The 23,170-nt window shown below is 47.8% G+C and overlaps 1 protein-coding gene across 1 annotated transcript; it reads right to left on the minus strand.

Moving 5' to 3' along the window:
• Positions 1-962: 962 nt before the first annotated feature.
• On the minus strand, positions 963-23,170 carry LOC121168067 (potassium-transporting ATPase alpha chain 2-like). The gene is given in 24 exon segments (XM_040997837.1): positions 963-996; positions 1,084-1,175; positions 1,937-2,038; positions 2,190-2,323; positions 2,752-2,897; positions 3,063-3,186; positions 3,934-4,088; positions 4,176-4,344; positions 4,782-4,932; positions 6,153-6,289; positions 6,908-7,083; positions 8,839-9,031; positions 11,364-11,498; positions 12,930-13,039; positions 13,199-13,397; positions 14,327-14,595; positions 14,779-14,896; positions 14,995-15,129; positions 16,025-16,138; positions 16,947-17,150; positions 18,300-18,359; positions 21,044-21,227; positions 21,735-21,922; positions 22,979-23,170. Coding segments are annotated over 24 exon segments (3,516 nt in total). The 3' UTR covers positions 963-967.

The following is a 23,170-nucleotide window of genomic DNA, read 5'->3' on the forward strand; positions in this document are numbered from 1 at the left end:
GGCAGGCGAGGAGCTGGGAAGCAGTCACAGAGAAAAGCCTACGTTGCTAGGCATTCTATGGGTAAAGAAAATGGCCAGAAGGAGCAAAAAAAGAAGACACAAATTCTCATTTTGTGCACGTGTACATGTATTCTGTGCCTACATTCTAGAAAAACTTAAACACCACAAGTAAATCTGGTTTTTTAAACATTTTACTTAAAAACATCTTTCACTTAAAAAAAACTGTTCACATGAATGTGTGTGTTACGTGTCATTCACAAATACACCTAGATTTACATAGCATGATTGACAGACGATTATTGCTGGAGAGCGCTTGGCAGTCAGTGTACAAGAAATAAATAGAGCTGTTTAAACCACAGAGGTTCTCTGAAGAGGCTGAGTCCCAGTCAATGAGAGCCTCTCTGTGTCTGCAAATGTTCAAGATTTAGGAAAGGAACTTGGAGGTCAGCCTTGCAGGAATCGGTTCTTTGGGCGAATGGGGGCCACGCAGCCCAGGAAACTGTCACAACCAGATGCCTTGGAGCCAGACGGTTATTGTCCTTGGCTATTCTGAGGTACACCTGTCGCCACCTCAACTCCGCACTTCTTCAGCTCAGCAAAGTGACTGTTTACGTTGCAGGGGGATTCACAGAACTCTTAGGGAGGCCACTGGCCCTTTAACAGGATGTGACAGGAGGTCTGAGCCAACTTCACTTGGTTTGTGGCAGACTTCAGCAGCTCCCCACATTACATACACAGGTGAACACATTCTTTCCTGTACCGTTGCCTTGACAGCCACATCTTTAAGATCAGGAGATGGAGACAGAGATAAAAACCACACGCAGACAGCCGAATTTCAGCTTTTAAGTACAAAAGGTCATTGAGCAGCTCCGTACAGCGTTCTGGATGACAGTCTCCTCCTGGAGGGGGCTTGGTGATATCCGCGCTACAACAGAACATCAGCCACGTACCCCTGGGAGACTTGGTCTTAATAATACATGTTTTTATCCCACCAGCCTGGAGAGGCAAAGGAAGAGAAATTAGAAATGTGGAGTCTGATGAAGGAAGTGCACAGAACTTGTAGGATCCCACCACACTACTTACTCTCAGGGTAGCGCCTGATGAAGAGTTTTCTCATTTCATCATATACCCAGATCAGGATGGCATGGGGAACGGCCACAAACCAGTACTGAGCCCTGAAGCAGAGGGAGGATGGTGAGCCTGGGACCTTGCTAACAGCTGGTCAACACAGCCAGCACGTGGGGTGCCTCCTGTCCTTTCCTTGCTTTGCTGGGAAGAACAACAAACCCAGTGGGTCATATGACACCAAAACCAGAAGGCTTCTTATTTTAAACCTTTTTTTTTAACCTTAAAAAAAATCACTTCTCTATATGTATTTTTTTTGAAAAGTGGGGTGTGAGAGAAAGCTCCCCATACAGGCGCCTACACCCCAGATGCCTGTGGTCGCCAGGACAGGGTCAGGCTTGAGTCTGGAGTCCGGAAACTAACCTGGGTCTCCTGCTTGGGTAGCAGGGAACCAAATCTTTGAACCATCCCCTGCTGCCTTCCAGAGTGTGCACTGACAAGCAGTTGGGATTAGAAGCAACTCCTGGACTCCACCCCAGGCATTCTCATTTTTGTTTTATCTTTAAAAAATGTATATAATATATCCAAATGGTATATTAACTGCTGCATCAAATGCCTATCCCTGGGAAGCTCCGTACTCGGTCTGTGGCTGCCACATCCTTTGGAGGGTAAGCCAGCAGGGAAAGGTCTGGAAAACCAATTTCCTCTTCTGGAAAATGGCAGTGCAAAGTCTAGGGCTCAGAACGTGCCATTGTTTTGCTCTCTTTCAAAGGAGGTGGGAGAAGAAGCCTGAGAAATGCTAGCTGTTATTTGGGCTGTGACTGCTCAGGACAGGGCTGGCAGTCTCTGCTGCTGTGGAAGAGGGACTCACCTGAGCATGGTGAAGCTTAGGGCCGGGACGCTGCCGAGACCATAAGAGAGGAGCAGAGCAACAATGATCTGTGAGGCGATCCCCACCCAGACGACTTTATTTCTGCAAGGCAAAGAAAGCAGACTCTGAGTTCAGACACCATGATTGTGTGTTCAGCAGAACTGGCCACCAGGCAAGCAAAGCCTTGCATGGGCCAGGCATGGCCAGAGGAAGACATGGCCTGCCCTGACCCCTGAAACTGACACAATGATACCTGAAGAGCCCCTGCTGGAAGATGGAGTTCCTGCGGGTCTTTCTGATGATCAGATCTGCTATTTGCTGGACCATGATGGCAACAAAGAAGGCTGTGTAGCCTGTCCATTCCAGGTATTCCCTCTGGTACCTCGTCTGTCAATTGGCAGAAGAGGAGACAGTGAGATTTGGGGGGAAAAGCTGCAGAGACAGTCAGGGAAGCTCTGGGAAGCTTTCATCTCCACCTCAGCAAGAGCGAGAGACTTTTGTCCTGAGCCAGGTCAGTAGGGAAAGAGGCTAACATAGCTGGCTGCAATGTGGGCCTAATGTCCTGGTTATTCCACGCCAGTGGCAAAGCTAATGTAACAACATGACCTCTTGGGCTCTAGCTCAAGACGCAAACCTGGATCCTAGCAGACACCAAACCTGTGTCCCACAGGAGTCCCCAGCCCTATCAACTCATAGGCTCCCACAGTTTGTCTCGTGCTGGTTATATGGGGGCATGTGGGCTCTGCCCCAGTCCTGGCAGGGCAGTGGGAGGAGGCAAGAATCACGAGAGGCTGGCACAGACATCCAACACTCACCCACTCCTGTCCGTAGTTGTCTTCCAAATCATTCACGTTATCGTTCTCCCATGTTTCCCGCAGGTAAAACAGAGTAGTGGGTCGGAAGCCCTGCTGTGCATACACAGTGAAGTACAGCAGGAAACCTCCCAGGGACTGCATGAGGCCTGTAAGAATAAGAGAGCTATGGGCTGGTGATTTCAGAGGCTGGTCTCCTTGGTCTCCTCTCTGCCCCTACTACCATCCCAACCCCAACTCCAGCCCAAGAAGCAAATACTTTGGAACTTCCTGAGAGAGGTCCTCAAGTGACAAGTAGGAGAGCTGAAGCATACCAATGTGCAGGTAAGAGTATATGGCAAGCTGATGGTTCACTAGTCTGTCCTTCTTCTTGTGCCGAGGCTTCCTGTTCATAATGTCACTCTCAGCTTTCTCGTATGCCAAGGCAATGGAGGGTATCTGGAGAGGGAGATAGTCTATGAAGCCTAAACCTGCAATGCTCTCTGCCCCCGGAACGATGGGGACAACCATGGCCAACCAAGGGTGGGCCAAGGCTAAGTGGAGGTTGCCTGGTGTTGCTGGGGACAGATTTGGAACTGGTCCATCCAGTGCATTTGTCTCTATGGAGCTCGATAGCCAGCTTTGAAATCAGTCGCCAAGTGCAGGTGGCCCTCAGCAATGCTGATCATAAAACACTTTTCCCTCTAAAGAGGATTTCTCATAGCATCCCCTTTCCCTCTGCAGTGCCGCTGGATCCCAGAGCCATGTGGCAGAGCAATGCTTGTCTCAGAAGTCCTCTACTCGAATCCTGGGGCCCCACCAGAGCACGCATATTCTCTCACTCCACAAGGTGTTATCATGTTAACACTAAGCCATCTTAGCCACACACAGCACAGGCACTGTTGGGGTGACTGCTTCAGTTGCCTGAAGACAAGGGAGGCTTGGGAGCTAACACTGACCCATGCAACTTAACTTTTTTGGGGGGGTGCACCTGGCTTGTAAAGTTTCATATAGAGTGAAGTGGGTTTAATTTCCAACACTTGATAAATGGTATCTAGTCCTGTGAATCCACAGTCAGTATCTCCTGGGAGCTTGTCAGAATCCAAGCATGGGCTCAGCTCGCCTCCTGGCCTTTGGAGCTAACAAGCCCCAAGCTCTCCAGTCCCTGAGGTGGTGATGGGCCCTGCTCCCTTAAATGCCACTCACAATATCTGTGCCCAAGTCGATGAACAGGAGGGTAATGGTGCCAATTGGCAGGGGCAGCCCAACAATGATGTAAATCAGAAAGGGGCAGAGCTCCGCAAAGTTCTTGGTCAGGGTGTAAGCGATGGTCTTCTTCAGGTTGTCAAATATCAGGCGACCTAGGCACAGATGATTTTCCTTGTAGGACTTGCTTCTAACCACCCAGGAGACCTTGGCCCCAGGAAGACCTCGGTGACCCCACTCACCTTCCTCCACCCCTGTGACTATAGATGCAAAGTTGTCATCCAGCAAGATCATGTCGGCTGTGTTTTTGGCTGCATCAGAACCTGCTATTCCCATGGCAATGCCAATATCGGCTTTCTTTAGAGCTGGAGAGTCATTTACCCCATCTCCTGTCACAGCAACAACTGCGTCCTGTGGGTGCCGGGTGAGAAGAGGGGAGCAAGTGAGCGGGCGAGAACTGTCCAGCTTCCTGCTGTCCTGGAGGCTTCAAGGACTCCTGGGGTCGGGATAATGTCCATTGGGAGAAGAGCCAGACAGGAAATTCCCAGATGCAGGGACAAGGAACTCAGAGCAAGGTGCACTCAAACAGAAACAAACCCAATGTGTGAGGCACATATGAGGAGGTGTTGGAAATAACCAATTGAGAGAGAGAGAGAGAGAGAGAGAGAGAGAGAGAGAGAGAGAGGAAGTATTGGACATCTTGTGTCCTCACATGTGTTATTTTAAAGCTTTATATTTCAACATCTTTTCACACTGCCATTGTCACATGCTCTCATGACGAAATGCAGACTGGAGCATGTGGCTGGCCTGGTACATTCCCCAGCTTCTGCTGTTACCCACTCACCCACCTGCCTCTGACAGCCCTCCACGATGATCAGTTTTTGCTGTGGGGATGTCCTTGCAAACACGATTTCGGGATAGTGGGCTAAGAGCTCATCCAGCTGCTGCTGGCTCATGTCCTTCAGCTCCATGCCAGTTACCACGGCAGCCTTGGCTTCCCTGGAAGGGCCAGAAGGAATGGGGTGAGGCCAAGGGCAGAAGTTGGATGAAATACATTGCTGGGCTTGGATGTAGGTTCAATTCTCTTCACCTCTACCTGGAACCCAATATTCCCAGATGCCTCATGCTCTAGGGAGATCTCAGGGTTGCGACTGTGGTGGAAACGTTGACTTTCATTTCATGATAGTAAATAAGAGGTTTTAAAACAGAGTCATTTTCTGGTATCATGTAGCATAAAAATCCAGGAAGCTTTTTCCTCCCAGGAATGGTATTTTCTGGTGACAACACTTTGCTTCACAAGAGGAAGATAAAAAACTGCTTGCTTAAATGTTTTGAGCACCAGAAGCCTTTCATATCAAGAGCCATGGTAACTGTTCTTTGCTGTTGCTGTTTCAGGTTTATGGGATGTCTACTATGGACAATGGGCCATGTGGGGGAGAAAAATTTATTGTGGTTTTCTTTGAGGAAAAATACTATCTTCTGAGTGTAAAAGTTATGCTCTGGGAATTATTTTTGTTTAATCTATTTATCTGAAGGACAGAAAGTGAGACAGAAAAAGATCCCATCCTGGGTTTACTTCCCAAATACCCATGCCAGCTAGGGCTGGGACCAAGCTCTAGTTGGCGTCTCGATGTGACATCTGTATATCTCAGTAGATCATATATAATAGTAATTCATAAAACTCAAAGGATCCTTAATATTCCTGATTATACATCTGGGTCAATGGTACATGTTTTCACCCAAGCCCTTTATTTCAGTTTTCTCACTGTGAATTAGGCACTTTTCAGATCCACAGGGTTGTGCCTCCTAATGACATTTCTGTGTCATTTTTCAGTGTAGCCCCTTAAGATTTTACTGACTAGTACACTTTAACTGTCCCGGTTTATGCAAATGCATTATGATGCTTGCACAATGATGAAATCTTATTTCGCAGAGCATTTTCTTGTTAAGCAATGCACTTTGAAACTTCAAACAAAGAAGAGCCAATGGATCGCTTTCATGATATCAATAGTGTGTCTAGCACATATTAAGTGCTCAGTAAAAACTGAAGTGCAATTTTAGCGAATGGCTAAGTGAATTGTAGATGAAACCAGCTTAGCATTACCTTGTCAAGGTATATGGCAAAAAGGTAATTTACTCCAAATAGCATGGCTCTCTGGAGCCAATAGGACTCCGTGAGTGAGAACCCGAGTTTTCCCTGTGTTTGGCTCTGTGCTTACCGTTTATCAACCTGCTCCACAGCAATGTTGCGGCGTTTTGCAATGTCTTCCACTGTCTCACTGTTGGCTGAGATGATTCCTACATTCTTGGCAATGGCTTTGGCTGTGATGGGATGGTCACCTGTCACCATGATAACCTGGAGCAGAGACAAGAAGGACCCTTGGATGAGGAGGAACTCTACCAGCCACAGCGGTCACCTACCCTACAGACCTGGTAGAACATGGGTAGTGGTCACTGCGGTTTTTCCTATGGACAGTTCCGAATCTGTGATTCAGTTGTCTTTGAAGGACAGATTGACCCCGTTGGGTCTATCCTTGCTTCTAAGCCTCTCACCTGTCCTCCTTTTTCCTTTGATGTCACTGTCTTTGTGAAAGGACCAGTGGATGTCTACTTGGGGCAATCTGGCTTCAACAGTCTAGATACTCACATATTTGGAGTTCAATACCAGGAGCATGAATGGATTATGGAGGCTGAGCCTCAAGACTAAGTACTGAAAGATTCTTACTATTTATCATGGTCTAGGACAAGAGTATGTCTAATTCACAGTACTGGGAGCTCCTTCTGTCATTATTGCCACGGTTTGTTCCATGTAGAACCAGTAATTTTTGTTTTATGAACAGTCACTGAAATCTTAGCAAACTGAAAGAAATATTTATGGTATTGACTTGAAGAGAGCTCAACATTGACCACATATGTTGAGCCTTCTTTAGATACGACACAACTAGAGAATCTGAGTTTGGAAAGTAGTTCCCACCTTGATCCCTGCACTCCGGCACTTGCTGACTGCGTCTGGCACAGTGGATCGAGGAGGGTCAATCATTGATAAGAGCCCAACAAAACAGAAGTTAGAGGTGGGAAAGTTCATAGTTTCTGAGTCAAATGGGTAGTCTTCTGGAAACTCGTCTGTTGGCAAGTAGAAATGGCAGAAACCTGGAAAAGATATGGATGTAAAAGTCAACGCGATGGGTTGAGAAATAACCAAATAAAAGGACCAATATGCCATTACTAATACAACAGAATGTACCAGAATTGTTAAATTCCTGAAATTACACATGCATGTTTTTCCCCCTCTTAAGGAAGATATTTGTAAGAATATTTTTAAAGCACATGGAAAATACAGCTGAAATATAAACTTATTGTGGTAAAAGGACCGAAAGGCATACATTTGAAAGGTCTTAAAAAGTTCGTATAATTGCTAATTCTGGAAAAAATGACACAGCTTTCGTTTTTCACTAACTCGTGAAAGCACTCTCATATTTCATCCAAAATTACTGTGTGCCCCTAGACTCCGTGTTATATTCTAGAGCTGTAAAGATCGATTCAGGTAGAGTAGACACCCTTTACTTCTGAAGATGGACCTGTTTGGCTGAGGGACAGAGAGCTAAAGAGATAAACCACAATCAAAACCACAGTGTAAATGTCAGAGAGTGAGGAGTCACATGTGAACTGAATGTCAGGAGGGATGTCTGCCAGAAAAGAAGGGCAAGTTGAGAGTGAGCACCTGCTACTGCACAAACGGAAGATGTTAGCAGGAGTGGCATGAAGTTCAGATCTTAATCAAGATACGCACAAGAAAAAAAAAAAACATTAAGGAAGAAGTAGAGCCATCCTTTCCCGCAGAAGAAATTGATCTCTAGGTGGGGGCAGAAGACATTCCTTCTGTCCCAGACCACACTGGCTTCCTGATAAGCTTTTCCATTATTCCATATATTCTTAGCATGGCTCACTCACTGCTCTCCACGTTTTAATGAGGCAGATATCAAGCGGGTGCTAGAGTGACTGGTCAGATGGGGATCAACCCCATGTTGAAAAGGAGGTTACTGGGGAGTCATCTGAGGCGTTGAAGGCCTTTTCATCTCATTCACATATTTCATTTACTTTACACATTCGCATACCCTAAGAAACACACATTCCACTGAGTCCATCTCTACTGACCACATCAAACATGAACTTCCTTCTTAGATCTCTGATTCTGTAATTCTGTGGGTGTTGTCTGTCAACTCATACTCTTGATGATGAAAAGCATTCACCCCTGTGATAGCACTTGAATTATTACAGTGATTGAATTTCTAAGGTTCCTTCCATCGCCAACATCCCCTGTCTTAGTTGTTGGCTCTCTGTTTCTAGTCATTAAATTGTTTTTCAAACTTTATGTCTCTTCTCTTCCTGTAGCCACTAAAGACTAGTCTTCACTCTAACTCAGCTCTCTCTTGCTGCAAAGTCTTCAGCACATTCAGTAACTGCACACTGCAACCCTCACTCCTCATCTGCATGTTGGAGGCCTCCACATCCTGATCTTCAGCACCACCCTGTGCACATTCCCTGTCTGCCTCTATGCTTGGTTTTTCCACCGTGGTTACTTTCTCCACTTCCCTCTAGTCTCAAGTGAAAATTTAACTCCTTCCAGGCAGTACTCTTTCCTGGAAGTCCTCCTAATTTTGCTTGTCTAGAAGTGACCCTATTCTTCTGTTGCAAAGAAAAAAGAATGTTAAACTCCATGCATGGTTCTTTCATAATATGCAGCTTCCATGAGCTTTTGAAGACCCTTCGCAAGGGTCTTAGCTGTTAGAATCCTGCTTAAAGTCTTCTTCCTGTGATGCATGTGGATACTGCGGCGGCTGTACGACACGAGGCCTCAGCGTGGCACCTGCAGGAGAGGGACAGAGCCTCTGCCACCACACTCACCCAACACACGCTCGCCCAGTCCACCCAGCTCCATGTAGGCTGTGTGGAAGGCCTGAGCATTGTTCTGGTCCAGTGGCTGCTCCTCGCCATTGATCATGATGGTGCTGCACTTCTCCAGGATCCTCTCTGGGGCTCCCTTCATCACCAACAGGAAGCGCTTGTCATTGGGATCTTCCATCCGGTGTATGGAAAGCTAGGAGGGCATGAGTTGAGTGTGTTAGACATAGCATGAATGCCAGAACCCTCCCAGTTAGCGACAGCACAAAAATGGGAGACATAGGGCTTTCTCACTATTTTCCTTAAAGGGTGAAGGAAGAAGAGGAGCAATGAGATACATACAGAGACATGTTCTAGCCTTTTTATTTTTGTGGCCAACCAGTATGGACAGGTTTAGACTTCACCTTAGCCCAGAGGGGGAACTCTGAGCTGGAATTCTCCATGTCCTGTGCGACTGGCTTCTCTGACTTCCCACATGACAGAAGGAGCCTTTACTCTCACTGAGGACTCTGAGTCTTGTTCCTGACTGCAAGCCACATGTAACCTGGTGTGCACCAGCACGGACCACCTGGCTGGGTCTGAGTCTTTGTTCTAACTCTTAGTAGTTCTTGGCTAATGCTCCATACCTCAGTTTCCTCGTCCTCTACCTATCTCATGAGAGAATAAATGACTTAAAACATCTGAAAGTTAGCACAGAACAGCTACTATTGTTGGTGTCCCTTTAGAGTTGTTACTCTGTTTTCACTCTGTTTTGAATAAAGGATCTGGTTTCCTGCTTTTACTTTTGGAAGCAGTTTTTTTGTTAGCTGTCTACACAGCTATAATTTTAAGAGGTGTATTTATTTGATTTGAACAATGGGGTTGCTGGTTACGGGATAGGGGATGGATGAGAAGAGAGAAAGACAGCTCTTCTATCCACTGGTTCATCACCCACATGGCTGCAATGGCCAAGCCTGGGTTATCCTCTTTATATTCATGGTTATCCTATTTATATTCAGTCATGTACTACTTAAGACATTTTAGGCAAAAATGAACTACATGTATATGGTAGTACCATAAGATTTCAAAGGAGCCGGAAATTCCTATTGCTTGCTTTAGTATTTTTACTCTAGCCTTTCTATGTCTAGATACTCAGGTAGCCCTGTGTTGAAACTGCCTTCACCATCCGTTTCATACAGGTTTGTAGCCTGGGAGTGACAGGCTTAGGCATTTAGCCCGGGTGTGTTGTGGAGGACACCATCGAGGTCCATGTAAGTGTCCAGGTAATGATGACAAAGCTGCCTGTGCTCAGAGTGTATCCCTAATGCTAAGCAATGAAGACTGTAGCTTTCTGTTCTGCAAACCCAAGCCACCATCCTCTGCTCAGCTTGGAATCCTGTGGGAAATCCCTTCAGCTGCAGGACCTACAAACTGTCATTTAGCCCAAAGAGGATGAAGATAGCTGAGTGCTGTCGACCTTTGGAATAAGGGGAGATGATGCGGACAGATGCCATGGCCTTCCTCAGCAAGGTGTGGAAAGCTCATTACCCACAGCATATGGGACCGAGTGAGAAAGCAATGGGATGGGTCACCGGATGCATATTCACTCTTCCCACTGAGGGCAAGGCCCACCCACATGCCTGAACAAAGCCACCTGCCTCTGGGATGTTGGGAGTCAGACTTGGGCAAACCGGTTGAGTCACTTATGTGACTCTTGCTTCATCAACTTGTTCATGACTTCTTGTTTCTCAGGGCCTCATTTCTCATCTATAAACTCGGGTCCATTAGTTCTACTCAATAGGTGTGTTGTAAACGTTACATGAGTTGATGCATACAGTCATCCATCAGTGTCCAGAGGGATTGGTTCCGGGACCCCTTGGGATACTAAAAATCAGGGATGCTCGTCTAATTTGCATAAAATGGCAGTCCAGTATATGCAGAACCCACGTAGTCCTCCCATAGACTTAAATCATCTCATGATAATGTCAACGTTATGTAAATGATCATTGTACTGTTTACATATGCATGTTATGTTATTATGTACATTATGTAAATGTAATGTGAATGTTTCATTGTATCGTTTAGGGAATAATTACAAGAAAAGAGTCTGCATGTGTTCATTTTTTTTCCCTTTTTTGACTTGAGGTTAATTGACTGTGGATGTGGAACACACAGATAGGGAGCTGACTACTGAGTGAGCATAGGTCTGGCCCCGATTCTACTCTCATCTATCCTGCGGGACAAGGCTGCCGCTCTTCACCTGTGCAAACGTTATCCGGGGATGATGGTAGTTGGGGAGGAATGTACGAGTGTGTTGATAAGGTAGATGCATCGTTCACAGCAACATCCAGGCCCTCACAGGATCTTTGCCTTTCTTTCGTTCTCTACTAAATTATGGAAAGCAGGTGACATAGCTGGGTTTACCAGATGCCCAGGCTCTGTGTCGCAGAGGCTCATTTTTGGAGTTAACATCACTCCAACAACGGGCTAACCAAAGGTGAAAATGTCCCACTGATAACAAAGATTACCAGGTGGGAGGAAAAGCTCACCTGAAACTTGTTGGTTGAATTGAAAGGAATTTCGACTACTTTGTGGTTTCTTCTCCTAATTTCCATAACATCACCTAAAACGACCTCGGAGAATTTCAAAAGAGCAGTTTCTGAGGCATCTCCAACCACAATTCTCTGGGAAACAAAAGAGAGAAACAAATGTTTGCAGTACATCGCCTGATTCTTTTCAGAGTCTTTTAAATGAACCAGCTCCCAGCTCATCTTGCTACCTATCAGAAGGATGAGGCCATCCTTCTGTCATGACCATCGTGACAGAGGCGTGATGATGGTGAGAATGCAAAATAATAGTGCCACCTACTGGCAGAAGCTCAAACGAATGGCAGCTGTGGGAGGACTGGAGCGACTCAGGGGGAAAAGCGGCTATGAACTTGATAACCACAGGTTCCTGAGAGGCACAGGAAAGCAAGAATCGTGATGCCACACACACGCACGGGTGAAAGGGTCCATTGCGAGTGCTGGGAGTACAGGTGGACATGGAGAGTGTGGTTAGACAGGCTGAACATAGAGGAACAGGGAAAGTTTTGATCACAGTAGGGTGAAGATAAAAATAATATTTAAGGAAAATTAACAGCACGTGGGAGAGATTGAGAGTGGGATAATCTGGAATCTGGAGAGGTTGTTGCAGTTATTAAGAAGCAAGGAATTAGTGATAATAGAGGTATAAAATTAGGTGTATATTTTTGAAACAAGAATGGTATGACTCAGTTACTCACTAGGTATAAAGAAAAGAGACAGTCCTCAAGGGGGACTTCAAAATCTTTTAGCTTTAGCCTGGATGACAAGTATCCACCTTGTGGCAGCACAATAGAAAATTTGAGACAAGCTATTGTAGATACAGGTGGAAGGTGACAAGTGTGAGCTGTTGACAGGTTAACTTGTGAGCTGTATGCGTGCACCTTGCTGGAGATTCAGGTTGGGATTTGGATAAGAAAACATGATAGGACATGAAGATTTGAAATATATAGATAGAGAAATAATTAACCAAAAAGAGCATTGATAAACTTTCCAATAAAGAAAAGCAAGCAAAACCTGTAAGAAAGAGGGTCCGTGAAGCAAACAGATGACAAATGGAAAAGCAAGGAGAACAAAGAGTTAATGACTCATTGAGAGGGGGAGTCAGAGGGACACATTGACAATGCATTTACTGGAATACTGTCTGTTCCCAGATTCCAGCACTATTTAAAAATTGCACCTACTGACGTCATTTAGTCAAGAGAAACTAGAAATAAGACCAGTTCCTTTATTTCTATCTAATGATATTTTAAACTTTCGTGAATGGCATTCATGTTATAAGGAAAGTTTGCTTGTCTTCATTTAGCTGGTTAAGAAAGCAATTAAAAGGTACCTTCATTTTCTGGCCTGAGGAATTTTAGCACCGTAGTGTTCTGAGGTCTTTTCAGTGTCTTTGGAGAGACCTTTCTATGCTTCTTGCTCTTGTTTGAAACCAACCCTGTTTGGAGAGCTTCTCTCTGACCCTTGCACCCAAGGGGAACAAAGTGACCTGAAACTAGCAGAGATCTAACACAAAGCACACGGGGGCTTTACCTTCATGATGGGGACACTTTCCTGTCCTGGCCTGAACTCAGCTCGGTTACACAATGCGATTATCTTGGACAAGGAGGTCCAGGTGCCAGAGCTTTGGTCAAAGGCTTGGTCTGAAATATGGAGAAAGAAGAATGACCTCTGTGGGTGGCTGAATCCATCAGACCTGCACCATGCTGATCCCATAGTGCTCGAGGCTGTTTATGCTCAGCCTAACCACTGCTCAAGTCCACAGCTTAGGCCATGCTTAATGCCCCACCCTAGAGCCTTACTTAAATTGTCTTCACTTGTGTCAGCCACGAAGATTTGATTGTCAAACCACAGATGGGCCACGGTCATCCTGTTTTGTGTCAGAGTCCCAGTCTTGTCAGAGCAGATGATGGAGGTGGAGCCAAGGGTTTCCACGGCCTCTAGGTTCTTCACCAGGCAGTTCTTCTTGGCCATTCGCTTGGCTGTGAGGGACAGGGCCACCTGCACAAGAAGGAGAGAAAGAAGCTTTGGTAAGGGAGCTTTGATTGTGAGTTCGGGAATGCAGGACAGCAGAGGTTAGCTGTGATGGAATTTGAAGGAGGAGCCTGGCCTAGTTTTAGCATCAAGGCTGAGCTGCCAATGCAGCTAGGCTGACCTGGCCCTTAAAAATCCTACAGGTCAAGAACCTTCTCTGAAAGTTAAATATTCTTGTATTTAACACTGTTCTTGTTCATTCATTTCTTGACGAGAATAACCCTGAGGGCCTACAAGCAGTGGAGACAACCAAACTACTGTGGCTGATGCTCATGTACAATGAGGGTCCATGGGCCGCTCTGCTGTTGCCACTATGAAGGAGCATGGCTGTGTGAGAGAGCTTCCCAGAGGACCACCACTGCTCTGGAGAGTCATGAAGCACGAGGGTGTCATGCAGAGAGGGTGTTTAAAACCCTCAGCCTTGCAAGGGTTTCTTTGGCTTTGGTTTCTCTCAGCCACTGTCTCCTACAGTCAAATGAGGCCTAGTGTCTGTCTACTGCCACTCAAGACAACATCAGGTGATGATCATGTGCTGACATGACCAGAAATAGGAATGCCTTCTACACCTGCCGTGAGCCTCCTTGGGGATATGGGGAGCATTTTGAATCTAAGGAGATTTAAAAAAAAAAAAAAGTTAGACATCAGGCTTCTAGAAAATCTGTAAGTAGTGGTTGGGGCTTGATGCCTCTCCACATTTTAAGAAGGTTAAGTAACCTCCTTCAAAGACAATGAATTCAAACATTAGAAATACACAGTTTCTTTTGCCCCTCTCTCAGAGAGCACTCTTTTCAGAATGTTCCATTACTGTCCCTGCTCTAAGCTGGGGGAAAAGGGAACTTGTGATTTGCCTGTGGAGCCTCCCTGGGCAGCCACGTTGAGTGTAGATGTGGACTCACAGTGACAGTGGCCAGGAGGCCCTCGGGCACATTGGCCACGATGATGGCAATAAGGAAGATGATGGCATCTAGGATGTAGTACTTCATGGACACCATGATGATGAAGAACAGGATCCCCACGGAGACGGCCACGCCCGCCACAATGTGAACGAAGTGCTCGATCTCAAGGGCGATGGGCGTCTTCTCATTCCCAACGCCCGACGCTAAGGAGGCGATGCGCCCGATGATGGTCCGGTCGCCCGTGTTGATGACCATGCCGGTGGCCGTACCTGTCGGGGGAGTAGATATCTTATTCCAGGGCTCCTGCTCGTGACCCCCTTGCTGGCTCCCTCCATTTCTCATGTCCTAGGGGAAAAGCTTTGCAGCAAGGGAATGCAGAGAGGAAGCCGTCGGGTCCGAAAGGGCAGCAGCGAGCAGGTAGGGCTTGCGACCCTGACTGAGACTGGACTCACCTTCCAGGCAGGTCGTGGAGTAGAAGCTGATGTTCTTTGTTTCCAAGGGGTTTTCATGGGTACACTCATTTGAGCGGGACTGGGGCTCAGATTCCCCAGTGAGAGATGAGTTATCTACCTGGAAGAGAATTTGAAGGCACCTTGTTCTTGCCTCGCCTACCAGGGCCAGGGAAGGGCAGAATGTTTGCTAGGTCCTGAGAGACCCCTGGCACTAACCTTACATCCTTGGGCAGCCAGCAGCCTGATGTCTGCAGGGATCTGGTCTCCTCCTTTAATCTCCACAATGTCCCCCACCACCAGCTGATCTGCAGGGATAACTTTTTTCTCTGAGTCGCGGATGACAAGAGCTTGCTGTGGAAAAACCATGATGGACTCTCAGCTCGTGCAGGGCTACTGCATCCTTCTCCAGCCACACTTTACTCCATCCCAGTGCAAGAGCATGAACCCCATGGCTGTGCCAAGGACAAAGGTGGGATGGAACACTTTCACCTGGGGCCTGAAGACCCCAAGAACTGCTTTTCTTCTGAGCTCATAGAGATGTTCTTGGAATCAGGGGATGCTGCTGTCAGAAAGATAAGGCAAAGCAAGAGAGCTGTGGGACTCACAGAGAGGAGGTCCCAGAGTCTAAGCATCTGCCAAGGTTGCTGCTTTCTAAGGGGGCCACAGGAATCCTTTCCAGAACCTTCCCCTTCAGCTGGCTGCTGTCTGGATCAGGAACATTGTGCTCTGCCTGATCTAGACACCTGACTGGGCTTTTGGGGGACAAGAAGGCTGGGTCCTCATTCCAAGAGCATTAAGGGGTGACTTCTGCCATGCCTTGGGGTGGGATAAAAACCAGTCCCATGCACAAGTGGCCCTCCAGGCTGCCAGTGGACAGACACTCCTTGGAAGTCACCATGCCTGTCCAAGTGGCCCAGAAATGCTGCGGGACCTTCCGAAGTTCATGGAAAATACAGTGTGTGGAAAAACTATGCATGGGTTTCACATTTTTTTTTGTATCCAAATAAATTGTCTTTTAATTCCATTTGCATGAGCTTTTTGAAGCCCCTTAAGATTTTTCTGGATTGTACCAGACTCGATTCCCCAAACCTTGAATACATGAGGTACAGAAAGGTGGGGGAACATGCTCAAGACTTCTCAGACAGCAAAGGATGGGACCAGAGCTGGGCGGTGACCCCTGCCTCCACAGCCTGTCTGTTGTTGGGTAAAGTTGTACCCAGACCAGGGGAGGGCAGCTGCTGCTCACCTGGGGAATCATCTTGCTGAAGCTGGCCATGATGTTGGTGCTTTTCGCCTCTTGGTAATAGGCGAAGATTCCGGTTAAAATGACAACCACAGCAAGTACAGTGCCCAAGTACACCTGGATGAGTCAGAGAGGCATCAGAGACACAGGTGGGGGTGAGCATCCCTTATCTGAAAACCTGAAATGTTCCCAAATTTGAAACTGACGCAAGGCATAGATAATGAATCATCAATCTGTATCGGGTATGAGCCTGGCTCAGGGGCTACCGCCCTTAATGGGCGACAAGATGTTGGCATTTGTGTCCTGATACCACTTACGGGCTAAGACTTTACTCATGTTCAGTACGTAGCTCCCTGACTTTTCATCATGAATATGCACAGCTGTGCAGCCGTCTTTCACCTCTGGAGCATCGCTCTCAGGTTCCTAGGCAGCCTCTTCCTGCCCCTGTCCCTGCTGATTAACCCCCTGTCCCTATGGGTGTGCCTGTTTGGACATTTCATATAAGGAGAACTACGCAACACAAGACCCATGCATCTGGCTCCTTTCCCAGGACCATGCCAGCCATCTCTGTTTTGTCAGATTGGTACTTGGATTCCAGAAGTAGCAAAAGCTCACAAGTTCAAGTGAAAAATCAACTCCAAGGTGGGAATACTTCACACGGATGTAGATTGTTGTTTGTCTTTCTCTCCTAAAACCCATGTGTACACTGCCTGAAGCGACATCAAAGTTACACAGCATTTGTTTTAAACCTGGGGAAAGTCCTCATTTTCCCACACCTTTGTAGAGATGGACGTTGGTGTGGAACCCATCCTCGAAGCCAGGGCTGCCCTCGCTGATGGCCTCCATGACAGCTTTGCTTTCCCCACCCACCACCGACCTGAGCCTTGGCTGAACACAGCTAAGCAGGTGACGCCCGGAGCCTTACACTGTCCAGGGATGCAGATGGGTCGTTGACATACTGAATCCCGTATGCGATCCAACACAGGATGGCCCCTACCCACAGCAGAATGGAGAAACCTCCCACCATCTGCTTGAGGAACTTGATGATTTCTGGTGTCTGCTTGGGAGGGGTGAGGGCGTTGGGTCCATTCTGAGCCAGGAGCTCAGCAGCTCGGGTGCTGGAGAGACCCTGAGAAAGCCATGCAGAAGAAACACAAAAAGCCAACAGGAGTGAGACACCTCTCTTCCTTCAGGGACTGTTTCTGTATCCTCAGGTGATGTACAGGCACTCAGGCACTGAAGAACACCCCAAGAGACGTGCGCAATGCCTCATGCCCTTCCCCCTTCCTTCTGCAAAGAATATCTAATGTTTATATATTTGCTTATGTATTTGCTGACTTCATCTTCAGAATAACTCTGAGGAGGGTTCTGTTATTATCCTCATAGGCGTTGAATGTGACAGCCTCCCCGAGGCCGGCCCGCAGTGGCACAGGGCTGATTGCTCCATCTGTATTGGACTGCTTTTCTACATAAGCGCTTTAAGTCCTAAGTGCCCACTGGTTTTACCAGTTACACATCCTACCCAAGTTCTGAGTTGTTCCTTCTGGGACAGTGACATTCTCTGGTGCTCCACTCCAAACTCCTGCACTCGTGTGGGGCTTTCCTCCCACAAACTACCTTTATCCCTAATTATGTTGCCGGACACATATCAGCAAGGACTTTCTATTGGTCATTTCTGAGACACATAGATAGAGAGCACTCCTATCTGTTAGTTTACTGCCCAAACGACTATGTTGGCCAAGATTGGGCCAGGAAGAAACTGCGGGCTGGGAACTCAGTCCAGGCCATTCCAAGTGATGACAGGACTCCATTTATCTTAAGCAGTTTCTGTTGCTTCCTAGGGGTTTGCATTGTCAGGTAGCTGGAGCACCAAACCCAAGCACTTCTATATGGGGGGAGGGGGAACCAAGTGGTGTCTTAACTATTGAGCAAACCACTCTTCCCCTGGGTTCTTTGCTTCTAATAATGGATCCCCCAATTTCTGATAAGGACTCAAGCACTTCTGGAAATCAGATATTTGAAAGCGTTCTTGGGCCATGACCCTAAGGATGCAGCTGAGCATCTGGGGGGCTCACATATTACAGACAGAACTCTCTCATCAAGCATCCCTCTCCATGAGGGGACATAATCGTGGCCTTGGTCCAGCACAACATCTCTGGATACCCAAACTAGCCATCCTATAGGTGCCCCTTGGATTTGCACACCTGCCGAGCATACACCTTTCACCGTTACAGTCAGGAGGCATCCATTGCTGACGCCCACTTGCCTGATAACTTACCCTAATGATGTCCGTGCCATATTTCTTTTCCAGGTCCTTAGGGCTGAGTTTGTGGTCATCCTGAAATCCACAACAGGCAGGAAAAGAAACACAGTGATTGTCATGCCAGTGGACTTACACCCCAAGATCTGAGCAGCCCATGGCAGCTGGGTAACACTGCAGATAAGAGTCTGAAAATGAGCAAAGGCATCCTTGGTGCCAGGAGTTGTGCAGTTAGGGAAGACACCACTGCTGGAGAGCCCTGTCCTATACCAGGGCCAGCCCAAAGAGCTCAGGCTGCACCTGCTGTTGACTGCTCGGCAACCTTCAGAAGTTTTTAATCAACAAAGTCGTATATCACATCAGTTTCATCTTGAGGTTTAGGAACAAAACAGACTAGATACACTCTCTTTGTTTGGGCGACTCATTCATCCAGGGTGATCTCTGCCAGACAACAGCATACCTTCCCATACTTGTGTCATGAAATGTCGGGTGTGTATTAGTGGGGAAGCACTGCAGATTAAAATTTAACCAACAAACAATACCAGTATGGCTCGTGCTTTCTGATCTTGCCACAGGATCATTAGGGCAATACATAATTCCATGATCCTGGTCCTACTAACATTTCAGGTCGATGTGCTTTTTTTTTTTTTGGAGGGAGGGAGGGGATGGGACAAAATTCACCCCTCTCCTCCTTTCAAGAACCACGCAACTAAGGGAGGATAAGAAACCCATTTCCACATTAGAAAACCCAGTGGCATATTTCTTACTTTCCTACCCCTGCAAAAACTCCATCACTCTGTGCATCTGAAATGAAGATTTATAATGGTATCAGAACCAGCCGTGTGTTTTCTTATATAAATGCTAAAAAAAATACATGCTGCAGTAGGAAATTAAGCTTCCTAGTAAAACATGATATATTGTAATTTTGCTTCTTCTTTTCTCATCATCCATTGTGCCCGTATCAACGGGATGTGCTGTTGCTTGGTGGCATGGAAGGTTACAGGGCGCACTTTGTGATGTGTTAAGCACACACGAGCAGTGAGAGAGCCTCTTATTGTGTATGTGGATGGATCTCAGAGCTGGTGGCAAGGTGAGGCAGAGTTCTGTGGCTTTTTGGCCCCTCCAGCCTGACTCCAGATGGGAGCATGGGGTGGGTGGGTATCTGGGTACCTTCTGGCACCAATCACTGGCATAGCACAGGGCAGCACTCTGCAGGGAGGGCCATTTCTCTAGCACCCAGGCTGTACTTTAGTTATCAAAGCTCTGATCTGCAGAGAGGTGGAGATGCGGAAGTCCACACGAAATGCAGAAGTCTTGTGAGGGACTTGAGAAAAAAGAAGCAGAGAAAGGTGTTTGTTTCTCAGCAAGGAGGAAGAGGGGCTCTTTGACCAATGCAGTGGAAGTGATTTTTCTGTATCTTATCATGCATCTTCAAAGTGCTCTAAGAAGACATATGTTTATCCTCGTCAACAGGTGTGTGGGAGACTCTCCCTGGCAGGAGTAATCTCAAGGAAGAACAGATATGTATTCAGTCTTAAATGCATAGGTGATGATAATGTCTATTGACTGGTTTTATTTCTCTCACTCAGTCCTCTTAACACCACAGGGCCTGCACCCTCTTTCATTTCTATTTTTTTCCCTAGACAGCAAATGTCAGTTACACTTGGATTGGAGTTCAATCAGTCCAGTTTCATAGCTGCATTCTTAAATGCCTACCAGAACACAGATGGATTCATGCCCCACACTATGTTGCTAAAATACTTAACGAGAACTCCAGGAAAGAAAAGCTGGCAGCTCCATTTTATAGCAGTCACTGATTTCTGACCAGTGTCAAATTTTACTCCACTGACAGGATCTCAGCTTGCCAAGTTCCTGACTATTTGACAATCAGCTGTCTAGACTGAAAGTGTTGGTTCTGTCTGCCCAGCACCCGCCCAGCAATCACAGAGCTGTAAAGTCTGTGATGGGCTGCAGGGATGACCTGGCAAAGAGTTCTCTCTGTAAAGAAGTTTTCCTGCCCTCCACCCTTGGCCTTCCTGAGATGAAATCTGCTGTTGTTCATATCCCAGGAAACTTTTTGATGATGTAATTAGTTAAGAAATACTAAATTAATCCGATTTAAATAACTTCTAAGTTCATACTTTACAATAACAGTACTGTGCTCCTAGGCGGCATCTTACTAACCAGAGACACTCACCTTCATTCTCCCTTCCTCCCCTTACGGACCCCTGTAGAGTATTCACTTCCCATTTTACGTCCAGAACACGGAGCACCGGTGAAGCCGGATTGTCCGCTATCAGCTGTAGCCCAGACAGAGGAGAAGGGACCATGTGGCGTGTCAGGTGTTGCGCAAGCAATGCCTCCACTGCAGGAGTTCTTCTCACCTGTGGGGCACACATACCCTACACCTAGCTCTCCTCCCGGCAGGTGCCAGCCCACCTAGCTTTTTGAACTAGAAGCCAGCATATGGATATATATTTTTTTAATCTGGTTGAAGTGTTCAGGAAGCGAGAGGTCCGGGTCTTGCCAGTGGGGCCTGGAGTTAGGGGACAGGCACCTCCAGTTCTCCGCAGGACTGCCTTCAACCAGAATACAGGCAGCCTGCACAGGGTCTAACTCCTAGACAGATATTATCACACTTTTTCTGTATTTTAAAACAAGGAAACAACTCTTAAGGGGATTCCATGGCCTTGGGACTGACTTTTCTTTTTGAAGAGGTGGGTGACTGGGGCCAGCCCAGGACCGTTTCCAAGGCTACTGACCAGATCAAGTTCTTTCTTAAGCTCCTCTTTCTGTTGATTCCTCTTGAGTTCCGAGTCATTGTCCTTCTTGCCACTTCGCTCCTCTATCCGCTTGCTGTCAGCAGTTGGGTCGAGCTCCACGGAGTAAATATTTACCTTTTTCTGGAAGAGAAGCAGGGTGCAAGGTTGGCTCTAGGTGGGTTTTCTGGAGAAGAGACCTGTTCTTATTTATACACGCCCTCCCTCGCCCTTCCTGTCGTCCTTTCTTGCTGTTTGGAGGGATGGCTTGACGGGCGGGCATCGCCAGCCATCGTCTTCCCAGGGAGAAATCCCTAGAGGTGTGCTGGTGAACCGGCAGCCGCGGGGTTCCCCTGCAGCTGTACCCACAGGTTACCCCAGCTGTTCCCACAGGTGCACCTCGATTCTAGCGGAGGAGGTGTCCCCAAATTTGTGATGCTCAGTCACGAGCCCCGCGAGCTTTTCAGAGCTGGTTCGGAGCCAGCAGATGCAGGGACCGAGCTACCGGGGTCTCCGGGACCCTTCCCAGCTTGTCTGGATTTTTTTTTTTTTTTTAAAACCCAGCCAGTCCCCGAGTGATGCACGGGTGTTTGGTGGCTGGAATAGGACGGCAAAACAAAACTTTGTCCGGATGGTGCATTTCCCTTCCCCGCACTTCTCGCGGGTCCCTCCCTCACCTCTCTTATTTACACACCTGGCGCATGTTGTGCTACGGGCGCCTGGGGCCAGTTGCTGGAGGGATGGGGACCCGAGGCAACGGCAGTGGACGGAGCGGCGGTCGGGTCCCGCGGCGGCGGCGTTGGTGTTGGCGACGGTGTTGGTGATGGAGGTACCCACGACCTCACTGGTCCTGCGCGCACCTCCGCAGCCGATCGCCAGCCGCTGCCCGGGGGAGGTGTCGTCCGCCTTAAATGCTGCCCGTCCCGCCCATGCACCTGCTACAGCGCAGGTCGCTCTGCTAGGAGACGCCCCAGGGGGGCGGGAAACCCAGGATGTACCGACCAGGAATGGGCGGGCAGTGGAGGAGAGGCACGGAGATCCGCAGTTGGAGACGCGGCTTCGCCTCCAGGAGCGGGGCCTCTCTGAGCCAGGTCCCAAGTCCTGGGTGCCCCAGCCTCTCTGGAGCCAGGTGCACTCACCCTCTATCCCAGGGCCGTGCGTCCCCTAGGTTCAGAGACTCAGCTCAGTCAGCTCCACGTGCTCCCACACTCTGTCCAGGCTTTTCGTGAACCGGCCCCCTCCTGCACTCCCACCTTTATAAAATTTAATTTGATAACCCATAAAGGGATTTATACAGATATGTAAGCAGAGGAGAGGAAATTGCAGTGGCAATAGCTGCTACACTTGAAGAAGACATACCTGCTGTGAAGGGCAATTCCTTCTGGGGAGCGATCTAGAACTTGGGCAGATGCGGGACCTACAGGGGAAAAACTCCCAAGGAGCCACTGCACTGCGCTGTGCAGCATCTGCATCAGAATCTGGAGGGTGAGAGTCAGGGAGAGAGATGGGTGGGGACGGAGGGGCTGCGGTGCAGAGCCCACACTGCTGATGGGGCTGGGACACTCCAAGGCTTCTGCTTCAGTAGTGCTGCCCTCACAGGTCTTGGGTCAGGATTTGGGGTGCATATCGACTTGAGATGCCTGCATCCTGAGCCAGAGGGCCCAGCTTTGGAGTGCTGCCTCTGCTCCAGATCCCAGCTTCCTGCCCACCATGGGAGGAGGCGGCAGTGAATGCTCCCGGAGCTGGCTCCTTGCTTCCTACAAGGATGGCCCAGACTGAGTTCCCAGCTCTCTGTGTCCTGGCTTCTGCTCGGACCAGGCCCTCCTGCTGCCAGCATGTGGAGAGTCAACCAAGCCCCAGGGAAAGAGCTCTGTGTCTTCCCTTTTAAATAAATACTGAAAGTTATAAAAAATAAGTAAAGCAAAAACACCCCCAAACCAAAGAGCAGAGTTTGAGTCGGGGCTTCTCTGGATGAAGAAGGATGATGCTATGGAGCCTCTTCATCTTAACGGACAAGGAGACTGCAATGACATCTGATGCAGAGACCACGTGTCCTGGGGCCTTCAGAGTTGAAGGGAGGGGAGGAGAAAATTCTAGTTCAGACTCTGGCAACCAGTTGGGGAGCTCCAT

The sequence above is a fragment of the Ochotona curzoniae genome, unplaced genomic scaffold, assembly GCF_017591425.1.
Source record: "Ochotona curzoniae isolate NIBS_2020 unplaced genomic scaffold, NIBS_Ocur_1.0 patch49, whole genome shotgun sequence".
Taxonomy (NCBI): domain Eukaryota; kingdom Metazoa; phylum Chordata; class Mammalia; order Lagomorpha; family Ochotonidae; genus Ochotona; species Ochotona curzoniae.